Here is a 26,185-nt window from a genome sequence, read left to right on the forward strand (position 1 = left end):
TGCGTGTAATTTGCTCTAATTGGAATGCGAATTGTTTTGTGATGCCACACGCCAAAAAAATTTGAGTGTGCACCAAATGTTTATGCAAACCAGAAATGTAAAATGCAAAAGCCATTTACACACAAACACATGCAAGTATACATGTACATATATATGAATAAATGCATATATGTATGTACATATATGCATTCTTTGTGTGTGTGTGTGTGCTTGTTTTTGCTGCGAGACTTCGGCGAATTCTTCTACGTTCTACATTTAACAGAAAGAGAGTGTGCGAGAAAGAGCGGGAGGGGAGCAATTGGGAGGATGAGAGTTCTGGTATTTAACTGCAGCACCTGACACACGTGCATATACCCTGTACTATTACATATATTTTGTGTAACGATCTAATTTAAGTATGCCCTTAAATATAAATATAAAACCAGTTTAAATCAAACCGTAATTGTTAGATATGTATATGTATCTATAAGGTTACAAATATGTACGTTTTGTTATTAGATATGTATATTATTCGATATTGTGTATATATCCTCTACAAAAAAAGGAAGAGAAAATTAGTGCAATTTGCTTACTTAAAGTAATTAAAGGACATCTGCTCGTCGCTCATACCCAACTGAACGTTTCCTTGAAGCACGCATAAAGTGCAATTCAGTTCAGTGGTTTTTGTTGTTGTTGGTGCACTTGGATGATTTAATTGCATTTATATTGATTAATACATTTGACATTTGATTGATTCTATTTATATTGCTTTTCTAACATTGAATATATTAATTGCATTTAATTAACAACCTTTTACTGTTCGTTCGTTCAGTGGAGGCGAAAGACGAATCGAAGAAATGACAAATTCCAATTGGATTGGTTAACATTTCTCATTTGGGACTGTCATTTTGGGGCGTCCGTTGTTTTTATTGTTGATTGTTTTTGTATTATATACCCATACAAACATACATACATACATATGTAAATACACACATACAGATACTAATGCAAGTATATTTTTGTGTTTATTCTTTATATACTTTATTCACTTGCTGTTTTCGTCTTCTGTTTGTTTTTGTAATTAGTGAGCGGAAATCGTGCGCGTGTGTGTGTGCATGTGTGTAGGTGTGTGTGTGGCGCAGGAGTTAAACTGGACTCTCCGATTGGATTTTCATATTGTTTGCATTTGTGAAGGTCATTGGGACAAGCGTCTAACTGTACCTGCTGCGCGCTACACCTTGCACCTGTGACCCAATTCGACTAGTTCCACCTGCTGCAAATACCCCCACGCCGGCGTCACACAATTCATTATTTCACTTACGCTGGCGATTTGCATGTTTTCAACATTTCCAATTCACAGCTGGAATCGTGGTGAATTGAGGTGTGTTTTGGTGGGCTGCATATGTGCTGGGACTCTGTGTGTGTGTGGGAAGGGGGTGGCAAACATTCAGCTAGCATTCAAAATTAGCAAGAGATATCGACAACACAATACGTATATAAATATATAAAAAGAAGAAGAAGAAAGCAAAAATGAACGATTATCAATTCAGAAAATTTTCCGAAATCTGAGCCAAGTGCAAAGCAGAAGCAGAGTAACGAAAGACGAAGCAGCAGGCGAAGCAGACTAACGGACTATCATTAATGCGCGCTCGCTCGCTCGCTCTCCCTCACTCTCGCCCTGATCGTTTAGGGTTTGCTTATCAGAATGTGACGTCTGCTATTCTCATTCGCCTGCTTCTTCCACTTATTGTTGTTGTCCATTGTTGTGGCTGCGCTAATCTGTCTCACACTGTGGAGCGTTTGTGTGTCTGCATGTGTATTGATGTATGTATGTATATGTGGTTATGTTTTTTCAATGAATTTGTAAGCAACTGGAAATAGAGCTGATTTTCCAATTCGTCGTCTGATCATTCACAACTTCTGATTGGCATTGTTGCTGCCCAATTGGGGTTTTTACATTCTGATGGAATTTTCCATTTGTCACAAAAGAAAAATCGCATGAGCGGCTTGGGAGGATTAAAGCTTATGACTAAATTATTCATTTGGCTTTCGGTATATGTAGTTTTATTATTTTCTAATTGAGCCGCATATACATATGTATGTACATACCAAGTGAATCTGTCAGCAATCAGTACTTTATTCCAATTGGTCTATTGTCCAACTCCAATTGGGCAGCACCTTATTTGCTGACTAACTGACTAAATAAAAATCTTTTTCCTTTTCTTTTCGTGTCTTACAGGTCCATGCAAAATGTCTAGTCCTGACGATAGAATACCAATACGTGGTAAGTGAAGCCACTATTTTATGGGTGGGTGCTGGGCTAGTTGGGTGGCTCAAATGGGCTATTGTGCGTAATAACAATTGAATACATAACTCAAAATGTACACAGAGCGCGCACATACAAACAAAAGCTTACAAGCACACAGACACATTCATACGCAGGGTGTGGGAGAGCGAGATAGATAGAGAGAGAGGAACATAGAGAGGATGAGTGTGTACCTTCCAAAAATAACTGTTAATAGGAATACAAAAGCAAGCAAGCAAGCAGCGCTGCCAGCCCACACAGCTAAGCGCAGCTAGCGCAGCGCCAACTAACTTTGCAGCAGCAGCAGCAGCAACGTGTAGCACGCAATGACAACGGCTAAACAACAAGAACATTGTCCATGGTCGGGTGACAGCAGCAGACGGCGCGACCCAAGACCAGCAAGTGGTTGCGGCTGCGTTGCTGACTGAAAATGTCACTCAAAAGAGAGATTGCGTGTGTGTGAGTGCGAGTGCAAGTGTGAGTGCGGCTGTTATGTTAGTGGGTAAGAGAGCAGATACAGTGCTGGGCATGCAATTAGAGTCACTGTTAAATATACATTATGAACTAGTGCGACTAATGTATTTTAAGTTTTTTTTTTTTTTTTTTTTTTTTTTTTTTTTTTTTTATACATATATTTGATTAAATAAGTTACATATATCATGTAATATAAATAAATATAAATTATTTAAATACAGCAAAGAAAACAATGCAGTCATTACTTACAATAGCTCAGTTATATCTGCAGTCTCAAATACAAGTGTCCCTATATGCATCGCCAGCACATAAACGTTGCTTAGCATAATTTGTACAAGTATATTAACAATATGGCCATTTCTTAAGAAAGTGTCCCTATACACATGGCCAGCACAAAGAAGTTGCTTCCTTTTTTGCTAGTGCTGACTAGGTAATGTCGCTTTCAGCTTGAGTTGCTGCCGCCACTGTCAATGCCAAGCACGTGCAATACCATGCTCTCGCTCTTCAGCTCCCATCCTCTCTTTATTTCGTTTTATTTTGGAGCGAGCTCTCTTGCCGGTGCTTACTACTGCTGCCTTCAGCCGCTGCTGCTGCTGCCTCTCTGTCTGTTTGTTTGTAGGAATAACAATAACAACACGAACAACATTCGTTTATCGATTTTGTGCTATTTATAGCACAACAAAAATTTACTTGCCTTTGAAATGTGTAACGACGACGACGACCCCGGCGCCAGCGTCAACCTTATGGCCCTTGCTTCTTTTTCTTGCTCTTACTTGCACTGCTTCGTTCGCTCTCACTTCTACTGGCATTCGGCCCGTTATTTTGTTTTTACTATTACACTATTACAACAATTACTACGTGCAATGTCAGACGCGGCCTCATTGACCAATTGAATGTCACACTCTAACGGCACACATCTCTCTCTCTCTCTCTCACACACACACACACATACACACACACACACACACATACTCTCTCTCTCTGTAGAACTGCACTGTTATTTTTGCTCGTAACTGAAGCAGAAATTTGAATTGTCATTTGACGCTGCACAGTGGTTGCAAATGCTATAATAGCTGAATTGCGCCTAAACAGCTTTCATTTCCAAAGCTCATCAATTGAAATAGAAATAAATCAGATTTGTTTAAATTTGTATAATTATTTTGGGGAACCTTGAATGGCCTATCACTGAAATATCACTCTCCTTGTCTCCCTTTTGTGTTGTTTCCTGGAATTGACCGTGTATGTCTGTTTTCGTGTGTTATTTTTATTGACTTGTGCTTCGAGGTCGTTGCCTATGATAATTGTATATTATTAATGTCTTCTACATCTAATGGCCAGGGCGTGGGGGCAGGTCTGTTGACAAGTCATATTCCCAGTCATTTGTTACGCTTACGTTCACGTTTCATTGAGTGGCACGCACCTGCCGTCGCCACTGCCGCTTCCATTCCCCCACTTCGCAGTTCACAGTTCTCAGCTCTCAGTTATTGTAATGGCATTCCAAGAATAACAGCAGCTCTCTCTATCTCGCTCGCTCGCTCGTTCACATGGAATGCCTATGTGTATATCGTTATATAAAATCGTTAGCTTTGTGTATGCCATAATATCCTCATTTGTAATACACAAAAGCCAACAGCAAACAACAACAGCAGCAGCAGAAACAACAACAATAACAACAACAACCCATTTTCAGCCCAATTCGGCCTTTCCACTGTCAATTCTTACCATTTACCAGCTGCTTCTCCTTTAACAGTTGTTTGTCTACGCTTGAGTGTGTGTATATGTGTGTGTGTGTAATCATTTCTAAACTGCTCTGTTGTTGTTGTTGTTGTTTGCTGTTGGTTTTTGGCTTTGCATTTGTCAAGGTGAAACACACACACACACACAGTCACACGGACAAACATTGCGAGAGCGGGAGTGCTGCGCACACACACAAAACGGCCTCTCAGCTAAAACTTCGAAATAAGCCAAAACTGAACGAGCCACGCCCACATATTATATATGGCCCGCCCCAGGGGCCCCGAATTGCTGTTGCCGCAAAGTGTGTCTATTTTTAGACGAGCGCGCTGGAAATTTTTTCCGACACTAACGCACACACACACACACTCGCACACAAATTCAAGCGTACATACATATACATGCATGTATGTATGTATATATGTGTGTCTGTATGTGCATACACTGGCACGCATACAACTGTCCCTGCTATCACTCAAAACAAAGTAAGCAACGAAGTGGGTCGGGCTATTATTATTATTATTACAATTTTATTAGTATTGCTGTTTTTTTCTTTTTTGTCGAGCTAAAGCAATTTCGACTTACATGATCTACATATATACATATGTACACAGATATAGTATGCCTGTGTGTGTCTGCACATGTTCGTATACTTAATGATGTGCACATAGTAATGTTATCGAATGCATACCAATTAGATTAAATGTTTTAGTTTCCAATTGGAATACATGCTGAATGCTAATACTGTTCTATATACATTTTTTATAACGTTTGTTTTGAGCACGTGCTTCTTTGTTGTTGCCACTATTGATATTGCTGGTTTCTATGTCAACACAAAATTGACCTTGACGACGACGACAACGACGGCTACGAAACGCTTTTTTTTCGAACTTCTTGTAAACAGCTGACTTCCGTCGCAACAGCACCAATAACATCATTCGTATAAAATGCGGTTTCTCCTTTCCTCCCCATATGCATTCACACATACACACACACACCCAAACATACACGCAAGCTTTTGCCTGCACCTGCAGCACGTTGGCTGCGCAGCTAGTGTATTATTGCTTACAAGTGTCACACATAGCTAGAGCAAACACACGCACACATACATGCAAATGCACATGCATATGTACGCATACAAGCATCAGCTGCAGCTGTTGCTTAAGCGAGCGTACGCTCTCATCGACACACACACTCTCTCTCTGTTTCTCTCTCCCACTCACTCTTTATAAATTTCACTCGCTAACAGACAGTTCATTCTTGCTGTGTTTTGGTTATGTTTTTCAACATACCCTATGCAAGGGCAAGCGGGTCTTTTGATTTGGACCAAATGCAAGATTAATTTTCATGTGTTTGTTTGGATAGGATGGGAGGGATAAATATGCATGCTTAAATTTGGTATGTTTCAAATATGGTCTTATAAATTAATAAGAGTGTAATAACAATATAATAGAGTAGCACATGGCGACTACACATCGGTTTCTTTCCATTTTTTTGGTTGGTTAAGTTTTTGTGCAATGTGCGCTTTGAGTTCTGTTGCTTTTGTTGTTGCTGTTGCTGTTGCTATTGCTGATTCCGCCGATGTTGCTGCTTCTAAATTTATACTCCTATAGCTATGCACGATTTATAATAGCTGCTATATATAGAACAACAGGTCACGGCCTATTCGGTCAGCGTTTTGCATAGACACACACACACATGCATATCAATTTATTTATATACACACATACATACATGCATATGTATTTGTACGTTCATAGTTGAGCATGCATTCAGCTCGGCTGCTTGAGCAGCAGCAGCGGGAGCATACATAGATATGTACATACATACAATACATACAAAATACATACAATACATACATGCATATGTATGTAAATATTTCACCATTGTTTTTGTTGCTGTTATTGGTTTTGCTTTTTGCTATTGTTTCTATATATAGCCAGCCACCTCTCAGCAGCCCAAAACTAGACTTTGCCTTACTTGCTGATTTATTCATTTCATTTTGTTGCTTTGCACTGCCCGAGCAGAGAATCAGCAAATGACAGCCGCTATAACACACACACACAGGCGTGGGCATACATGTAAACATGCATATATGTTTCTTTGTGTGTGTGTTTGAGTACATATGCATGTGTGCATGTGGTCAGTTGACGTTGTGCCGTTGTCTTTCAAGCAGCAGCAATCCAATTGGACATTCTGCTTAGTCATAAATATGCGCGTAATTAGTCCAGTCCAGCCGAATGTCTAATTGCCGATCAACTAAAACAGAGAGAGAGAGAGAGAGAGCGAGAGCGCAAGCTGGGTTGAACCAGCAGAAGAGCGCGTGTGCGTGGGAGGGAGAGCAACAGATCGACTCGTAGCCGTTGCCAGTTTATCAATGAACATTTTGTATGTTTTTGCTGCACTTTGCCTTGTGTCCATTAGCAGCCGCAACAGCGCAGCGTCATTTTTTTTTTGTCTTTTGTTTTTGATTTTTTTTGTTTTCTTGTACACTTTTTTTTTGGCATTTATTTGCGCGCTGCCACAAAAGCAAATCAAATTAGTTGCTCTGTGCTAAAACGTGTAGCAGGAGATGATGACTAGTTCCTTGGTCAGGGGGGAGATGAGGGAGGCGACAAACGGAACTGGTCGCTTGGTCTGCGCTGTGGCCTTTGTCGTGGCTGTTGTTGTTAATGTTGACTTCGGCGATGTTGACGTCGACGCTGACGCTGACGTCGACGTCGTCACGTGCGCGCCGTACCCTAGCAGCACTGAGAGCGGTTATCTAAAAAAGCGCTCGGGCCGGGTCCATGTAATCGCTGTAAACTTGTACAAGGTTACTAAAAATAGCCACAGAGACACACACACAGACACACACACACACACACACACACACACACACACACACACACACACACACACACACACACACACACACACACACACACACACACACACACACACACACACACACACATGTATACATAAATACACACACATACACACATGTCTCGGCTCGGTTTTGCTTCGGTATTTGGCCTCGGCGTGCTTGGAGCCAATGTGCTATTGAAAGCGGGGGTGAGAGCGAGATGGAAATAGTTCACATGGAGCACATGTTAAAATACGTTTTAGATTAATTTTATTTAAGCATCTGATAAGCACAGCCTTATCTTTGTATAAATAATCAGCTAATAGGCCTAGCACACACACATATATTTGTTTTTGTTTTGCTTTGTTCAGATGCTGCTTGCGATTAATTGCATTTATATCGATGAATTTCTATTGCACGACAATCGGAAGCATTTCAAAAGTGAATCGGATTCCAATTGGAAGTACTTCCTATTGTTATTGAGTGCTAAATGAGATATTGAACCGACTCTATTTATATTTAAACTGATGATATTATCATAATACAAACTAAGAAGAAAGTGCTTTAAGCTGGCAACAGAAATACTAGATAGTACACATATTATATTTATATAATATATATTCATACAATATCTTATTCATTTATTTAAATGTTTCCTCTTTGCAGATTTGCCGCCTGAAGCCGGAAACGATGAACGATTGCTGCACATAACGCCGGGCGTTTTATCGCTGGACTTTAAACCGCATCAAGTTGACATTGATCAGCAGATCCTGGAGGTAAATATCCGCAAGCATAAAGCCCAGCTAGTGAAAACTGAATAGTAGAGTTCATCGAAAGTATTCTCATTGAAAATCTATCGATATTTGTATGTTAGCGTAAATATATTCTCATTGAGCTAGTCTTAATTTTGGGAATATTATAGAATTAAAATTTCAAGTAAGCCAATGCTGATTGGAGGGGATATTATCGATACTTTGCTATAGTGTCATCGAAACTCAGAATGTCACTGAGAGAAGCAGAAGAGTATTCAATTCGATCCAAAATAGAAGCCTTTCATAAATGTAATTTTGGTCTCTCAGTCTTTCTCTTTCTCTTCTATCTCTCGTATGCTTGAATAGACTTTTAGATTTCGTTCAACAGTAATTGTTTCGACTAACCCTATTCGATATCTCGGCATCTAGGAGTATTTCAATTGCCCTTTCTCGTATGCTCATCACATAAATACCCATTGAATATGGGATAGAATGGCTTGCACTTTCAAGCAAATAAAACTGCTTAACATATCGATTGTCATTAAATAGTAAGCAAAAGCATTTCAGCTCGATGCACTTTACAGGGTATCAACAAGTCGTTCATCCATCTCTCCCCATTTCATAATCAGCTGAGTTCATTTCTTTGCTGTTTCAATTCCTATTGTGTCTCTTGCTTTCTCCCTCTCTGTTTCTCTCACACACACGTCCTGTTGCACGCAGTTCTTGTTGAGCTTAGCTCGAATTGGAATCACAAAAACATACAGCAAATCTAATTGGAACATATCGACGATTGTTTATTCTAAACGTCGCATTCATTTATGATCTCAATCATCGGCTATATCATTAGCATTCATGTCAACATTTTTCCTACGTTTCCTTATTTTTAAATGTGCTATATATATATATATATGTATATATTCCTATATATATGTATAGCTTTGATATACATGTATATATAGCTCTGCTTTTAGTTGTTGTTGTTGTTGTTGCTCTATTTATACGCATTCACAAGTTTCACTTGTGCTGCCTTCGGTGCGGCTTTCCTTGTATACCCTAGGAAAACTCTTGAGCGGCTTGTCTAGTTCCCTTTTGTATGCAACTGGGCAATGGGAAATAGAGAGAACTAGTAGAGAATTATTTTTAACCACTCTCTGATTGTGACACATTTTGGCTATTTATAAAGTTCGACGCCTTTAGCCAATTAATATTGATTAAGCTATTGAAAGCCCATTTCAGTGGCATAGCTAAATGCCGTGATGATTAATATAAAATTAATTGAAATCCTAAATAAATCAAGTCCAAAAATATTTGAAAATGTCTGGGCATATATTTAGCTATGTTTAGATCAATCATTCCAGGCTAGCTTTAGATGAAATTTGGTAATTAGCAGAAATTGTTTATACCCTGTTTACTTAAATTGAAACTCTTAATTTATTTTCCAATTCCAAACAATGTTTCTATAGAATAAACTTCTTTTTCAATAATGTATGAAGGTATATCAATTAAAGTTAAAGTCATGGAACTAGTTCATTTCTGCTTTGCGTACTAATTAGTGTACCAATCGAATTGAAATTTAGAATACCGAGGAACTAGTTCATTTTTTAGTTGATAAATATACATTTGTATAAACTATTTTATACCCGTTCCAATTAATTCACTATTCATTTAATGAATTAAAATTTGTTCACAGATATAGTTCATTTTGAAGAGTATTTTTGGGACAACGAGTTCTATTTTCTTCACATGGTCGCTCACTGAACTAGTTCATTAGAATTAATTTAATTGCTGAGCTTGAATTTTTTCACGGAAATAGTTAATTTTTAAGTTTTATTCCTAAAACTAGTTCCTGTTACTTTACCTAGCCGCTTATTGAACTAGTTCATTAATCAGTTCATTTCATTTAACAATAAAATGAATTGTTAATTGAATTAGCTCTTTATATTTTAAATAATTAGAATTTGTTCGCGGAACTAGTTCATTTGATTAAGCATATATATTTGCAAAACTAGTTCGTTCATTCCATTTATTCAACTTTATTATTCACCATTCAGTGAATCAGTTCCTTTTGACAATATTATAAATTGTTAACTAAACTAGTTAATTATGTATTTTTTAGTTCAGTTTAACGAGCTGCGTCGTTCACTGATTCCTGAATTAGTTCAATCTTGATGAGGCATAAACCTAAAAGTGTTCCTTGACTCATCTAAATGAGATGCTCAAGACAAGCTATTATAAACGAATCGGTTCTTACATAGTCTTAGCACAGTTCTTACATACTCTTTCCGTATTCCAGGGTATTGCGCAGTCGCCCCTCGCTCGCTTCTCTGGCTGCTTCTATATTTAAACGCGTGTACAACTTAATGATTCTATATTTATTGTTTTCTCTACGAAAATATGTACGAGTATTTTGCGCATTCGCTCTCTGTGTATGTGTGCGTGTGTGTGTGTGTGTGTTTTCTCCTTCCTCTTTCGTAGCTTTTTCCCATTTCGTTTTAAATAAAACGGCGATTGTGCTAATAATAAAAGCCCAATGGGAGCCAAGCGAGAGGCCAAAAAGTAGAAAGAAAGGTGCAGTGGAAGGGGGAGGGGGAGGGTGAGAGAGCGGGAGTAGGAGAGAGAGAATACCGTAACGTGTTGCCTGGCCTGTAATGCACCGAACAGCATGTGCAACAAGTCGGTTCGCGCACAGCGAATACTCACTGTACCACAACTTTGTTGGGCTACAGTCGACCTCATGGCCCAAGCAGCAACATGTGCAGCCCCCACCTGCCATTGCCAGCCCCAACTTCCCCTTGCCCCGCTCTCCGCTCCCCCTCCCCCTCTGCCGCTCCTCTCGCTGGCTGTTGGCTTGTTGCATTCAATTTATAGCCTGATTTTATTTATATACCCCGTGTGTGTACCCCTTAAAAGCAGCCACATCGGGTATATAAAAATCACTGATTAGATGAAATCAGAGCGAAGCAGCAGAGGCAGCAGAGGCAGCGCCAGCTGGGCGGGTTGTCTAGGATATCTGATTGTCCAGCATGCCCCACTCTAACTTGCTGGGCTTTAACTTTGTGCATTGCTCCCTGTGTGTGTGTGTGTGCGTGTGCGTGTGTTTTGTTTTCTTTTGAATTTTCGTATTTTTGGTTCAAGTGTTCATCTGCTGCTGCTGCTGCTGCTGCTTCTTCTTCCCCCTCCACTTGCTCTGCTATAGTTGCTAAAGTGCTGCCTACCCAAATATCTCTCTCCATCTCCCTCTCCCTCTCCCACTCTCTCTCTCTCTCTCTCTGCCTGTCTCTGCCACTCCCCTGCTCAGCAATATCAACCGCCCGCCCGCCCTCGTTCGCCTTTTAGCCGCAGCAGCAGCAGAATTTGCCGTTTTTGTTATTTTTACATTTTCCTTTGAATTTATTTTTATTTTTGTGTTTTATAAACTCTGTGGGTTTTATTTTTAACAAAAACAAAATTAAAAAAAAAAAAAAAACAAATGTATATAAACGTATATATATAAATTTATATATGTGTACAAATAGAAAAGAGCGAAAGGGATAGCAAGTGCAAGAACTATAACTGTAGAACATATATATACAAAAAAAAAATATAGAATAACTAAACGTAGCTTTTTCGTTTAGCTCTTTGTGTTGTTCTTGTTGTTGTTGTTGTATTTATTTATAAGAATCTGTGGCACGAGCAAATTGTAAATTAGCTACACAATAGCTGTGGGTGGGGAAATGAGTCTGAATTTGTGTATGTGTGTGTGTGTGTGTGTGTAGAAGCTATGCAAAAAAGAAAAATTCTGTTGCAGCTGAAATCGAAAATATACTCACTTACACTCATTGCATATTTGAGTATTGAGTAGTCTTCTAATACACTCCTATATTCAAGTATTCGAGTTTTAAAACTCGTCACATTTTCCTATATATTATTATATTGAATCCTCTCAGATTCCGAGAGGATCAAAACAGAACAAAATAAAAAACAAAATGAGGAATTTATTTTGCTTTAATTTTTCCTATTGTCAAATGTATTCATTTATGACTTTGAATACATTCATTCGAACTTCTTATTCATACTAATCTATGAAATATGTACCTATATGTACTCATACTCAATTAGAGAAATGAATAAGTAGATTCTAATTAGTCAGTTGAGTTTGAATCAACGAGTAGAATCAAATGAGTCATTTAGTTTGTATCAATGAGTAGACTCTAATTAGTCTGTTAGAATTAAGGAACATATTCTAATTAGTTATTAAGTTTGAATCAATGAGTAGATTCCAATTAGTATGCTTGAATCAATGAGTAGATTCAAACTCATCAATGAATTTGAATCAATGATTTTAATAAGTCATCAAGCTGGAATCAATGATTCAAATTAGTTTGATTAAATCAAAGAGTTCATATTAGTAAGTTTGAATCAGTGAGTAGATTCTCATTATTCTCATTATTATGTGTGAATAGATTCAAGCTAGTCATTGCGTTTGATTCAATGATTCAAATTAGAATAAATGAGTTGCAAATGGTAGAGTAAATTCTAATTACCTAGTTTTGAGTATTGCTTTCCCATTAGATTCCTGCCATACCCACATGAATTCAATGAATACCGAATTATATTCACAAATGATTTCCTATTCACATTCTTATGCATTTAATGGATGCGTCTTTATGGTTTCTTGCCAGAGCTATAGGTCTTACCAAGCATTTAGCCCTTTTAAGGCGCATACTCATAATGAATTGTTAAATTTGTTGCTGTATTCGCTTCACTCATGAATACATTCGGTGCATTCGCTACGCTTTGGGCAATCGAATTCACATGTCGACCAAATTGTGCGTTCTAAAAACGGAAGACAACAATGTTGTTGGTACTGTTATTATTATGTACATATTATCAGAGAGGGCGAGTTGTTCTATTTATATGGGCGTGTCTGTGTGTTGTCTTTGGCCCCCGTTATAATTATAGCACGGGCCTTTTATAATTATAGCATGCGCTCTGGCCAGCAGAATGCTGAATAACAACAACAACAACAACGGCAACAGCAACAAAAAGTTGTGCAAGGCAAATGTCGTGGGCGGGTGGAAAGGAAGGCGTGGCAGGGGAGGCTAGGGGTCCAGATTATTGCTTAAACAAAGGGGCAGTCAGGTGCAACAGCAGATTTCTAAGAACTCTTTCTAGATAGCATATGGCTTGCTGCTGCGACGTCGCGACGTCAACGGCGACGGCGACGGCGACTGCGACTGCGACTGCGACTGCTGCATTAAGCGAACGATTGAACGATGAATATAAAAACGCCCGTTTGTCTGCCGCCGCAACTGACCACGCCAGAGAGTGATAGAGAGAGAGAGAGAGAGGGAGTAATTACTAATTAGGAAGAGAGCGGAGAGCGGAGAGCGGCGAGCGGCGAACGTGAGCAGCGTGAGCGACGCAGCACACGTTCATTTAGCTCGCTCGCACGCTCGCCGCCTGTTCGCTTCGTGCGCTTTGGCTAGCGAATAACTGTATCTAAATTTGTGTTTATATTTGATTTTTGCGCCAGTTGCTTGAGTGAAACTGAAATGAAAGCGCGTTCGACGAATGCCAAAGCCAAACGAAAAAACTAAAATAAAATAAAATAACAGACGCAGGCAGCAGCAGCAGCAGCGGCAGCGGCAGCGGCAGCAGCGCAGTCAATAGCAATTCAAATTGGAACAATACCGTACATATCCAATTCAAATACACCAATTGGAGCTAACAGTTGAAAACGCGCGGCGCTGTGAAAAATATTGAAATCAAAGTCAAGCAAACGCAGAAAAACAAAAAATATACAGTTTATAACAAATATACACGCAAAATTCAAAAAGACTAAAAACATACGGCATCAGCTAAAAATGTATAGACAATTAAGACAAAGAGTAGAGGCAGACAACAAAATGAGAAGCAAAACTAAAAAATAAATAAATAAATAATGCTAACAGCGGCGCATATTTCTACAGATTATTTATTAGTATTCTGAGTAGTTTCTTTATTTTTTTTTTCTGTGTTTTTATTTTTATTCTATTTTTTTTCTGCCCAAAAGCTGTGAGCACTAAAAGCTTATGAAAAAGTGTCTAACAACAACGCAAATCACAAAAAGAAAAAACAAAAACAAAAGCAAAAACCAATTAGAAAAAAAAAATACAACAACAACGTTAGTGGCCGACCAGTGCGTGCGCGTGTTAGTGCGTGTATGTGTGTGAGAGAGAGATTGTGCGTGTGTGTGAGCGTCCAATTGGACAAAGCGTCGCGTTAAGGTCATGGAAACATATCAGCAGCATGTACGTAATAAAGAGAGCGCGCCAGCAGAGTGAAAGAGGGAGAGAGCGACCCTCAGCTAGAAAGCGAGAGAGGAAGAGAGTGAGAGTGGAGAGAGCACAGCCAATAATCAACAATTTATGATCTCTTTTGATGAATTGTGACGCGTGATTTGCTTAGCTAATTCATTTGTGTAATCGCTAGCAAACTCTATGCGTGTGTGTGTGTGTCGTCTCAGAGTGCCGAAGTGAATCAGAGTGCATTCATCCAAGCCATTCATCACAACATGATTCATTTCAAATGCACTAATTATCTAATTGATCAGCTTTTAGGAGACTGATAATTTGAACTGATTTTATTATAGCAAAACAACTGTAAATGGGCGACATATTTGTTTGTATTTACAAACGGCTTAAGTGGCAAATTTATAAAGATTTTGTATATGCCATTAAAATACTGGCGAAGTAATTAATATTGCTTATAATTCAATCTGAAAGGTATTGTGATTATATCGAATTTCTATAGATATATGTAAATCTATAGCGAATGATCATAAGCAATGTTAGTCGATGGATGTTAGAGACTACGTAATAGATCTTAGAACAACAAAATTCCATAACAAGTAACTCGATTGTTTTTTAGGGCAGTTTTGTGTGAATCCCCAAGAAAGAGTACTTAAAATCGCATGCAAGCTATAGGATTTCCGTTTGAATTCTCAGAAATTTAACTGGAAAATAAATCTATTTGATTAAAGAAAAAGTAACTGAAGGCGATTTAGTTAGCTGTATAGACACATGTGTCTTTCTTCTATGCTTATCTAGCTTTGATTCTGATATCTAATAACATACTACCCAAAGAGCTTTTATCATCGGCATTTTTGAGTCTATTTTTAAATAGGGTATTCCCATTCAATGTGTTTTCTTATCAATTTTTGATTTTCTTTAGACTTTCTCTCTGAGTAGGATATTCCCATCAATTTGTTGTTCTCATGTCAAGCTTTTGTTGTAATGAATCGTGAGTCCATTATTCAGCTAGTATTTGCTCAATTTCCTGAAATACCGCCTGGAATTAAGTTATGCAAAGACCAAATTGAATTTGTATTGCGAATAATTGCGAGTTCTTTGAACCGCTTCGTTGATGACTTGATCACCGTTGACATTGAAACGATGTGCAGAAATCTATTTCGCTGATCAACATATACACGTACATGTATATGTATGTGTGTATGTATGTATTTACGTACACCCCTTCTTTCGCTCAACATTGAATTGTGGCTATGCGTCACAGCATCTACTTAGCTATAGACAACGATCTTTCGGGGCAATTACTCACAGCCATTTGATGATCCGCCCACGACATTTACCACACATCACGATCGATGGCGCCGTTCCTCCCTCACATACACTCTCTCTCTCCCTCTCTCTCTCTCTCTCTCTCTCTCTCTCTCCCTCTCTAATCGCTTGCTCATCTTTTACGTCTGTTTCTCCGCTTTTAGCTGAAGAAGAGCCAGGAGCTGCAGAAACAGCGTCTTTTCCACTCGTACCAGGAACAGACGAAGCAAATGGAACTGGAGCATAAACTGCAACTGGAGCACAAATATCATGTGAGTAGCTAGAAGAGCCAGACGAAAACAAACACGAAAAACCCACAACAACAAAAAAAACTCAAGAGATTAGATCGCAGATCGCGTCGATATTATTTCCCCAAAGATAACGTTCGTTGATAAAGCCAACTATTCCCCAAGTAGTCATACTAAATGGCCTTTAATTGTTGAAAAGCTCATTAGTGCAAAGAGGATAGTTATCGGGTTTTATTGTATCATCTTGTTGTTGTATGTATATGAATCGTTTGTATATATATTAGTATTACTAGTACTACTGCAAATCGATAAATATCGATACACTACATAGCTATGCGTTAGTTTTAGTAGAAGAATAATGCAGTATGTGAGCTTTTTAGCAGAACTATATATATCATTAACTCTATCGATATCGATAACTTTCTAAGTCACAGTAAATAGATAACTTTCGATATGCATACCGTGCATGTTGGTACTGTCTACTTGCTATGTAGTCTTTCGGTACCTTTTTGATATCGATGGCTCTGAACATACTTTAGCTAATCGATAATTATCGATGTGCACCGCGTGTATTTTGAAAGACAGGAAAAGATTAATTGATATCAATTTTGTCAGTCAAACGCAGTCGATTTCTATGTCTCGATAACTACACCAATAATGTCTAAAACGATAAATATCGGCTGGCCTGCAACATATGTCCCGTTTGATGTAACGGTAGCTTGTTGCGTCTAAGCATAAACAAATAATACGCGTAAATACATACACAGTTAATAAAAATTCAATTATACTTAGAATCTTAGATAAACGATAAATATCGATATACACAATGGAGATTAATGAAGCAATATTGGATTAGATTGGTCCCAATTTTGTATTGCTTGTATGAAGAGCAGTTCCCACCTTACTTTAATTATTAACTACTTTTAGTTTTTATACTCAGCGATATATATCGAATAGGCATATAAGAAATTGTGGCTAGTTGACCCAAACTTGTTTTGTTTGTTTTTCTTTTTCCTATTTTGTGTCTGTTGCTGCTTTAACTTGTTGTTGTTGTTGCTGTTGCTGTTGCTGCTGTTGGCGACATTGGCGCGTGGGCAGCGCAAAAAAAAAAAAAAAACAGAAATATAAATAAATAAATACATAAATGAAATAAAAAGCAAAAATACTTTATCAAGCGTCGTCTTGCCGGCGCTTTCGGCCGGAAGTGCCGCCCTGCTAGATAGATGACTAAACAGCAGCAACAACAACAACAACGCTTGACCAGCAGCAGCAACAACAACAACAAAAGCACACATACCCACACACACACACAGACACGCATTACTAATTCTATTCTGAACCCTCCCCCTTCGCAAAAAAAAAAGAGACAAGAACAACAACAAAAACTCTCTCGAACTTATTGTAATTTATTCAGTTTGCGGTGCATTCACATGGCGCTTTCCAGGAATTGCGGGAACAGAGCATGGTCACGGCGGCAGCAGTTGTCGAGGAGCAGCATCGCCAGCACCAACATCAGCAACATCAGCAACAGCAGCAGCAGCAGCAACAGCAGCAGCAGCAGCAACAACAGCAGCAGCAGCAGCAGCGGGAGCGAAAAGAACGTGAAGTGATGAAGCGAAAGGAGAATTGCAGCGCTAATGCGAGTCCCGAAGTCAAACAGATACTCAGTGTAACTATAATTGCCTCTGCTCTCTCTCGCGCGCTCTCTTTTGGTCTCTTTATTTAACTCTTTCGCCTTGCAGTGCTTTCTCATGAGCCGCAAGTCGCAGGCGGTGGCTCCAAATGGCACAACAACCACATCGCCCTATCGCAATCGGTAAGGATATCCATCTCTCTATAGTCAGACTCTAAATCTCTCTCTCTCTCTCTCTCTTTCGCTCGCTCTCTCTATCTCTTGCAGCGGTGTTGTTAAGAGCTCTTCGGGCGAATCATTGCCCGCTGGCACCGTCACCAGCGCACATCCATACAAAATACCACAGCCGCCGACCTCACTGCTCAAATATGAATCTGATTTCCCCCTGAGGAAAACGGGTAAGTGATCAAAATGTCAATGTCAATGACAATGTCAATGTCAATGCCAATGCCAATGCCAATGCCAATGCCCTAACATTCTTATCGATGCTGTGTGTAGCAATTGCTGAATGAGAGAAAAAAAAAAGCAACACCTTCCCTCTACTTGTCTTAACTAACTCTATTTGCTCTCTGCTTGGCGTTACAAAGTGTTGCCAATTGCATCGCTTGTTGATTACTAAACCAAAAAGCTGAGCTAAAGCTGCTAGAATTTCTGACGATCAGTTGAGATCACAGTTGGAATAGTGGAAGTTTCGTCTTAAAAGAAGTATTACACACTTTCTACTACAATTCAAAGTTCTCTGCGTTCTCTATGCAATCCAATGATTGCTCTTACTTAGGCCAAGATCCCTATGTCAGCCCTCTAAAGAGTACAGTTGTTGCTCTATAATTAACTCAATTTGCTAGAGAACTCTCGATTAGTAATAATTATTGATCAGCAATCGTAGAGCTCTTCTCGTTGATCACCGATCACTGATCACTGCTTGTATTTGGAATTGAATTCTCATATGAAACTAATTTAGAAAGATTCCAGTTATAGGCATCGTATATATTCCAACGATAAATTAGCTTAGAATATAGTTTTTTTAATGGTTTCTTTCTTAAGAATATACATATCCAAAAAAATCACTAGAGATTATTGATAATTGAGTCAGATTAGATCACTTTGAATGGGAGCTGAAATATATTCACTATGAATCAATCATAGATCAGCTGGAAGAATGGAAGCATAGAAGAATGTTGAAATATATATCCTACAAATCAGTTAAAGAAATGGAACTAGTCATAGATCAGCAGAAAGAATTTTAGAATATGCAATGCTCTATTGGCTGATCAGTAAATAGATAGTTTTCGAAGGAGTTGTAAGTGATAGAGTCAACGTTATATAAGGCTAGAACTGTTAGGTATACGAATATAGCAAAAGATCTTTATAATTAAGCTTAGTCTCTTAGATCAGTTGGATTTAAAATAAGTTTGTTAAATCAGTTGAATATTAGTTAAGATATTAGATTATTGCTTTAGGTATACTTAGGTATTAGGTATACTTAGACTCAGACTTTATGCCCTTGTTATGCAGCATGTTACTAAACTCGCTCAATTGAATGACTAACGCAATTGCCTCAGAGGCAAACCCAAGTGGGGTTCCATCGAGCGCAACTGTAGGTACTCCCATAGGCTACACACACACACACACACCCACCCATACACACACACATACACACACATATGCGCACATCATATATACATATATACTAAAGAGAAACATGTATATGTATATGTATATGTATATGCATCACCTGAACAGCATCGGAGCCAAACTTGCTGAAGATCCGGCTCAAGCAGAGCGTCATCGAGCGCAAGGCACGGATCGGCGGTCCGGCGGGGGCTCGACGGCACGAACGGCTGCTGCAGGCCGCCCAGCGACGGCATCAGAAGAACTCGGTTCTCACAAGTACGTATATCACAATGGAGCAAATACACACACGCACACACACACGCACACACATGCATACACATACATTGTCAAAATTCTGGAGGGGATCTGATCGAGCATCCGATTGGGGTCAACCCGCTGGCAGTGGCAACCGCATCGAACCGCTTGGAGCGCGTTTCACTGTTTTCTTGTAATTTTGGAGCGGAGCGCTTAAAACTGGATATGAAAATGGAAATTGAGGCAATTACATAAACACACACACACACACACGCACGCGCGCAGACAGATGTGTGGCAAAGCTGAAAGCAATGCGCAAAGGTCGTCGGCTGGGTCAGCTACAACAACAACAACAACAACAACAACAACAACAATAGCCAAAAGAGCAACAATATCCATCTTAATTATCGTGATTATACTGGGCGCCATAATTGTGTGTGCTCTCTCTCTCTCCCCCTCTCTCTCTTTCTCTCTCTCTCTCTCTCTCTCTCTGAATAAACTATCGAATTTTTGCATTGGAAAACTATTCAAAGATCTATTTTACTATGTAATCCAGTCCATCTCTGCTGTATACATCTATCTCTCTCTCTCTCTCGCTCTCGCTCTTCCTCTCTCTTTACATATATATACATATATATTTTCTTGAATCCATAATAGATCTATCAATCCATTCAATGATCTCTCGAACATTTCGCTGTGTCTAAATATAAATCTCATTATATACCTAAATTCGATTGTAAAATTCGTAGATCGAAAACAAACTGAAATTTTTCATATGCTATATATATAGATATATAGCAGCTATCTGCTTATAGTCTTTACATATCTCTAAACATAAATATGAATATCATAAATATTGAAACAGCTCGAGTTTTAGATGATCCATCAGGTTTACGGAGAGAATCTCGAACATTTCATCGAAAGAAATACAGTAAAATCCACTTATAGGGTCCGTACGGTAATTGCGATAAAATTCTGGTATCCAGACAAACTTATATGCGTATAGCGTGTTCCGGGTATTACGACGGTCCCTTGAGCGTCGTTATAGCCGGGCTCTACTGTAGTGCAAATTTGCACTGAAGAATTGAACTTGATGAATTTGTTTTTCGTCCATTTGTTTATCTTATAAGTTTATCAATAAATGTATATATATGTTTATTTTCTTGAGCAATTTCTACAAACACACACACACACACGCACACCCCCTACACATCCCAATACACACACACACACACATACATGTAACTAAAATAAATTCATTTCCCGCTCTCTTTTCGCGCGGCTTTTGCAAGCGAACAAAAAGTTTATTTTTATAACTTTTGATAATTTAATATTTTTTTTTATAACTCTTGTTGTTTTGAATTTAACACATGTTGTTGTTGCTGTTGCCGTTGTTGTTGTTGTTGTGAATACATTAATCGAAGCTAATCTGAAATTAATCCTGCGTTTTGCTGCTGCCTTTTGCTGTTGCTCCTGCTGCTCCTGCTGCCGCATGGCAAAAAAAAAAAAAAAAAAAATAATTCTGAAAAAGAAAAAAAATATGAAAAGATTTTATTTATTGTACTCAATCATTCAATCACTCATTCCATCTATGGTCAGTCAATCAATCAATCAATCAAGCAATTAGTAATTTATGATCTTTATTCTCTCCTCCTCCTCCCCCCTCCACCTCTTCCATCATCATCAAGATTGCAACAGCACCACAGACTCGGGCCCCAACTCGCCGCCCTCGTCGACGACATTGTCGGTGGGCGTGGTCGGTAGCCGCGGCTCACCGACCAGCGCGCCCATCCAGGAGGAGAACGAGGAGGGCAGCCAGTACCAGCCCGGCCAGCGCAGCAGCATCAACGACCTGCCGCTCTTCAGCTCGCCCTCCCTGCCAAACATATCGCTGGGCCGTCCGCATTTAACCAACGCCCAGGCGGGCCAGGCCAACTATGCCATGTTCGCTGCACTGCAGCAGCATGCGGCCGCCGCTGCCGCCGGGTCCGGTGCACCGCCCGTGAATGTGGCCGGCGTGGGCGTGGGCGTGGCGCCCACCTACTACAATCCGCTGGCGATGTCGTTTGGCGGGCGGCAGCCGGCGCCGCCGCTCTCGATGATGCCCGCCACGGGCATTGCGCCGCAGCCGTCGCCGGTGGTGCGCTCCGCCTCGGCCACGTCCACGTCCTCGTCGCAGGCCTCGCTGGTGGGCGACACGGCGCCGCCGCAGGCGCACGCCGCCTCCCTCACCTCGGCCTCGTCCTATATGCATCTGAGCGGCACCACTGCCGTCAATCTCCACGCGGCTGCTGCGGCCGTCGCGGCGGCGGCTGCTGCTGCCGCCGCTGGCTCACTGCCGCCCTCCAACAGTCACAGCCACAGCCATAGCCACAGCCACGCCCATGCGCTGTACAATGCGCATCAGCAGCAGGCGCAGGCGCAGCAGGTGGCCCACGCGCACGCGCCCATCACGGACGCCCAGGTGGCGCAGGTGCATCTGCATAAGCAGGGCCACCGTCCACTGGGGCGCACCCAATCGGCGCCCCTACCCCTAGGCCATCCCATGCTCACGGGCGCCAGCCAGCTGAGCGTGGTGCAGACGCACTACGAGAACAGCGAGGTATGTCCACATGCACTTACATCCTACATCCATGCTAATCCGCTCTCCTCTCTCGGGCAGGCGGAGCGACAGGCGTACGAGCACCAGGTGCTCACGCAGAAGCTGCGCCAGAAGGTGCTCACGCGCAGCGACGCGGCTGCCGCGGCGGCTGTGGTCGCCGGGATACGCGAGCCGCAGCTGCAGCTGCGCGAGGAGGAGGACGACACGGCGGCCGAGGTCATGGACCTCACGGACAAGAAGAAGCCGCCCAAGACGGTGCTGACCAGCACGATTGCCACCAGCACCTCGCAGAATCTGCCGGAGGCCCTGGCCGCCGCCTCCTATCGGGCGGCCGCCAAGTCCAGCAAATTGCGGGACCAGGAGTATTTGCAGCAGCAGCGCGAGCTGCTCTACCTGCACGAGGAGGAGCTGGCCAAGGACCTGATGCGCCCGCTCTCGCGCACCCTCAGCAGCCCCCTGGTGCCGGGCCATGGCCTCAGCCAGATACCCGACACCGGGCAGCATCCGACGCCCATCGCCACGTCCTCCTCGGCCGATCATATTCCGCCCGTGAACCTGTCGCTGCCCCACAAGCGCCAGCTCTTCAGCAACGTCTACGCGGCACAGCTGCGACAGCATCAGCAGTCGTCGGTGGAGAGCGGACTGCCAGCGCACAAGAAGATCACAACGGGACTGGCCTACGATCCGCTGATGCTGAAACACGCGTGCATTTGCGGCGACAACGCGCCCCATCCGGAGCACAGCGGGCGGCTGCAGAGCGTGTGGGCGCGGCTGAACGAGACGGATCTGGTGAAGCGATGCGATCGACTGCGCGCCCGCAAGGCCACGCAGGAGGAGCTGCAGACGGTGCACACGGAGGCGCACGCGATGCTCTTTGGCTCGAACCAGGGCCAGCTGACCCGGCCCAAGCTGGAGAGCACGCTCTCCGCGAGCTTTGTGCGGCTCTCCTGCGGCGGCCTGGGCGTCGACCTGGACACCACCTGGAACGAGCATCATACGGCAACGGCCGCCCGCATGGCCGCTGGCTGTGTCATCGATCTGGCCTTCAAAACGGCCAAAGGTGAATTGCGCAACGGCTTCGCCGTCGTCCGTCCGCCCGGCCATCATGCAGAGGCCAACCTGGCCATGGGCTTCTGTTTCTTTAACTCAATTGCCATCGCCGCGAAGCTGCTGCGCCAGCGCGTGCCCGAAATGAAGCGCATCCTCATCGTCGATTGGGCAAGCCAACTCTCTTACTTCCCCCTTCTCGCCTCGCATACTAACCTCCGTATCTCTCCCCTTCTAGGATGTGCATCATGGCAATGGCACTCAGCAAGCATTCTACCAAAGTCCCGACATTCTATATCTTTCCATACATCGACACGATGACGGTAATTTCTTTCCCGGCACTGGTGGTCCCACTGAGGTAAGGCCCAAAGGTTTCACCCGATATCCCTATACGCTCAATGGTTCAGTAGGCAACTGTAAGCCACTTCAAGTGGACTATCGATAATTATCGATTTTCTGCTAGAAAATAGAAAACTGAAAATATGTGAGGGACCTTTAAAACTTTACTTCTTTTGTCATCCGATTATATTTAAGTAAAAAATATTTCACATCAAACTCGCTCTCACTAAAAACTATTTTGAGAAAGGCTACATATGAGAGCTAAGTTATATGATCCATAATCTAAGATTTCTGAGCGACAAACTACTGCCGATGAAATGTGCTCTACGAGCTTAGATTTGTGATATATTATAGAAGACCTACAATTTATGATCTGTCTTACATGATTTCTACGATTTATGATCTGCGAGCTACGATCTACGGGTCTTCATTTCATGCTTCAAGTGTTTCAAGCTTCAAGAAAACATAATATATTAGTGGAATTCGATTGAAGGCCAACGATATAACCGAAAGATCATATAAGTTTCTCTGGGGACCAGAATTTTTGTCACAATACCCGTACGGACGCCATAAGCGGAGTCGTCACAACCGGATTCCACTGTATTTAAATTTTTAAGCCACATATTAACTCATTCTATAATCTTGAGCTGCTCTGCCATTTTCTATGATCATATGATCCTTAGTGTATGTATTTTCTATAATCTTTGAACTATGATTTATGATTTACATTTAAAGAGCTATCTATCTGATCTATGATACAAAATATATGACCTATACATAACGATTCGCGATTGTTGATCAACGATCTATGGTCTATGATTTAGCTTTTTTATCTATGCTATGTATATGTATATGTTAAGTAATCTTTGATCATAAATCTATGTCAATCCATCAGTAAGTCCCTAAACACATATTCAATGTGGGATCCATGGTCTTACATGATAAACGATCTGATCTGCGATCTTCTCGGCGAATCTGTTGACCGAGTAAATTCCGTTATTATATGCATAGCTGTAGATGGACATGCTATAAGAACAACCAGTGCTACAAGCGATTTATATCTTAGGTTCTATATCTAGCGAACATGTATAATATGGGACATTTAAATGGCTTTTAATCGACTGTACATTTATTATTACTTTCTCACTCACTCTCTCTCTCTCTCTCTTTCCATCTCGCTCGCATTTTGGGGCTGCAGTGTGGCTCCGGTGCTGGTCTCGGCTACAATGTGAACATCTCGTGGTCGGGCGCTCTGAATCCACCGCTGGGCGACGCCGAGTATATCGCTGCATTCCGTACCGTTGTGATGCCCATTGCCAAGTGCTTCAATCCGGACATTGTGCTTGTCTCCTCCGGCTTCGATGCGGCCACCGGGCATCCGGCTCCACTTGGGGGCTATCACGTATCGCCCGCCTGCTTCGGTTTGATGACACGCGAACTGCTTCAGCTGGCCAACGGCAAGGTGGTGCTGGCCCTCGAGGGCGGCTACGATCTGGCGGCCATTTGTGATTCGGCGCAGGAATGCGTACGCGCCCTCCTCGGCGATCCGGCTGCCCCCATAGCGCCCAGCGAACTGGAGCGGCCGCCCTGCCAGAACGCCATCAACACGCTGCAGAAGACTATTGCCATACAGGTGAGCTGATTAGCCCATGTGTACATATATGTATCAGATCTCCAAGTTCCATAGAATATCTTTAAGTACAGCTGTATTATACAAGAATTGGCAGCGTTTCATTAAAATCAGGCACATCTGCCTAAGGAATATTTTAGGATCTCTGAAAACTAATAAATTTATCAAATTAAAACTCAATTTTCTTCGATTTATGCTACTGCACTATACCTATAATAGTTAATAAGATAAGATAAGATATAGATCCTAACTCAAAAATTGAGTTCTTAATCGTGTATTGCAAATTAGATTGAGATACCAGAGACTTTCCGTTGTGGTTTATTGTAATTAAGTAGCGATGAAGTATATATATGTATGCAACATATACTTTATATATGGCTGCCTGACTCCATATATAGATCTGTTTATAAATCACATACAATAAATTTCATCATATTGATTTTTGGTTCAACTCTTATCTGAGGCTGAATTGGTTGCTGAAGAAACAATAGATACAGAGAGGCATAGATACTAAGATACATTTGGATATATATAAACAAGATATATAGATACATATAGACTATATACACAGGTACAATCATTGCATAGATTGTGGATTCAATGATATATAGATACATATAAATCTTCATGGATATGCAGAAACATTCATTGCATAGATATATAGATACAATGATGTAAAGCCACATGAACATACAGATACCATGAAATATAGATAGACATACTAATACAATCATTGTATAGATATGTATGTAGATACATAGTTACATAAATATTTAGATACATAGACAGATAGCGACATAGGTATATAGATACAATTAGTTATAGATACATATATAGATATCTATATATACATTATTATATGATGTTCCAATATATATACGAATAGACACATAAATATATCTATACATGCATAATCGAGTTACTAATTCTGTTCTCTTTCCTCATTTAGCAAACGCATTGGCCCTGTGTCCGACTGCTGGAGCACACAGTCTGTCTGTCCGCGCTGGATGCGCTGAAGGTCGAGCACGATGAATCTGAAACGGTCAACGCCATGGCCGGCCTCTCCATGCAGTCGCTGCACAGGTGAGCAATCAAATAATACACATATATATGTATATATATATATATATTTATATTCATATCTA

The 26,185-nt window shown here is 41.0% G+C and overlaps 1 protein-coding gene across 9 annotated transcripts in view; it reads left to right on the forward strand.

Annotated features, from left to right (window-relative positions):
- The window catches only part of HDAC4 (histone deacetylase 4), a 31,175-nt gene that overhangs the window by 1,980 nt on the left and 3,010 nt on the right, over positions 1–26,185 (forward strand). For 3 of the 9 annotated variants that reach the window (XM_089473781.1, XM_089473782.1, XM_089473783.1), the window contains 12 exons: positions 2,219–2,263; positions 8,007–8,116; positions 15,837–15,944; positions 17,335–17,589; positions 17,663–17,736; positions 17,821–17,951; positions 19,297–19,443; positions 21,111–22,024; positions 22,085–23,242; positions 23,310–23,429; positions 24,609–25,043; positions 25,990–26,123. In XM_089473781.1, coding sequence (XP_089329907.1) covers positions 2,230–2,263; positions 8,007–8,116; positions 15,837–15,944; positions 17,335–17,589; positions 17,663–17,736; positions 17,821–17,951; positions 19,297–19,443; positions 21,111–22,024; positions 22,085–23,242; positions 23,310–23,429; positions 24,609–25,043; positions 25,990–26,123 — 3,620 coding nt within the window. In that variant the 5' untranslated portion in view covers positions 2,219–2,229. Of the gene's footprint in view, positions 1–2,218; positions 2,264–8,006; positions 8,117–13,174; positions 14,365–15,836; positions 15,945–17,334; positions 17,590–17,662; positions 17,737–17,820; positions 17,952–19,296; positions 19,444–21,110; positions 22,025–22,084; positions 23,243–23,309; positions 23,430–24,608; positions 25,044–25,989; positions 26,124–26,185 lie in introns of those variants that run through there. The other 6 variants (XM_089473784.1, XM_089473785.1, XM_089473788.1 and 3 more) reach the window with 6 other exon arrangements.

The sequence above is a fragment of the Drosophila arizonae genome, chromosome X, assembly GCF_054131065.1.
Source record: "Drosophila arizonae isolate 15081-1271.41 chromosome X, UAZ_ARI_1.0, whole genome shotgun sequence".
Taxonomy (NCBI): Eukaryota; Metazoa; Arthropoda; class Insecta; order Diptera; family Drosophilidae; genus Drosophila; species Drosophila arizonae.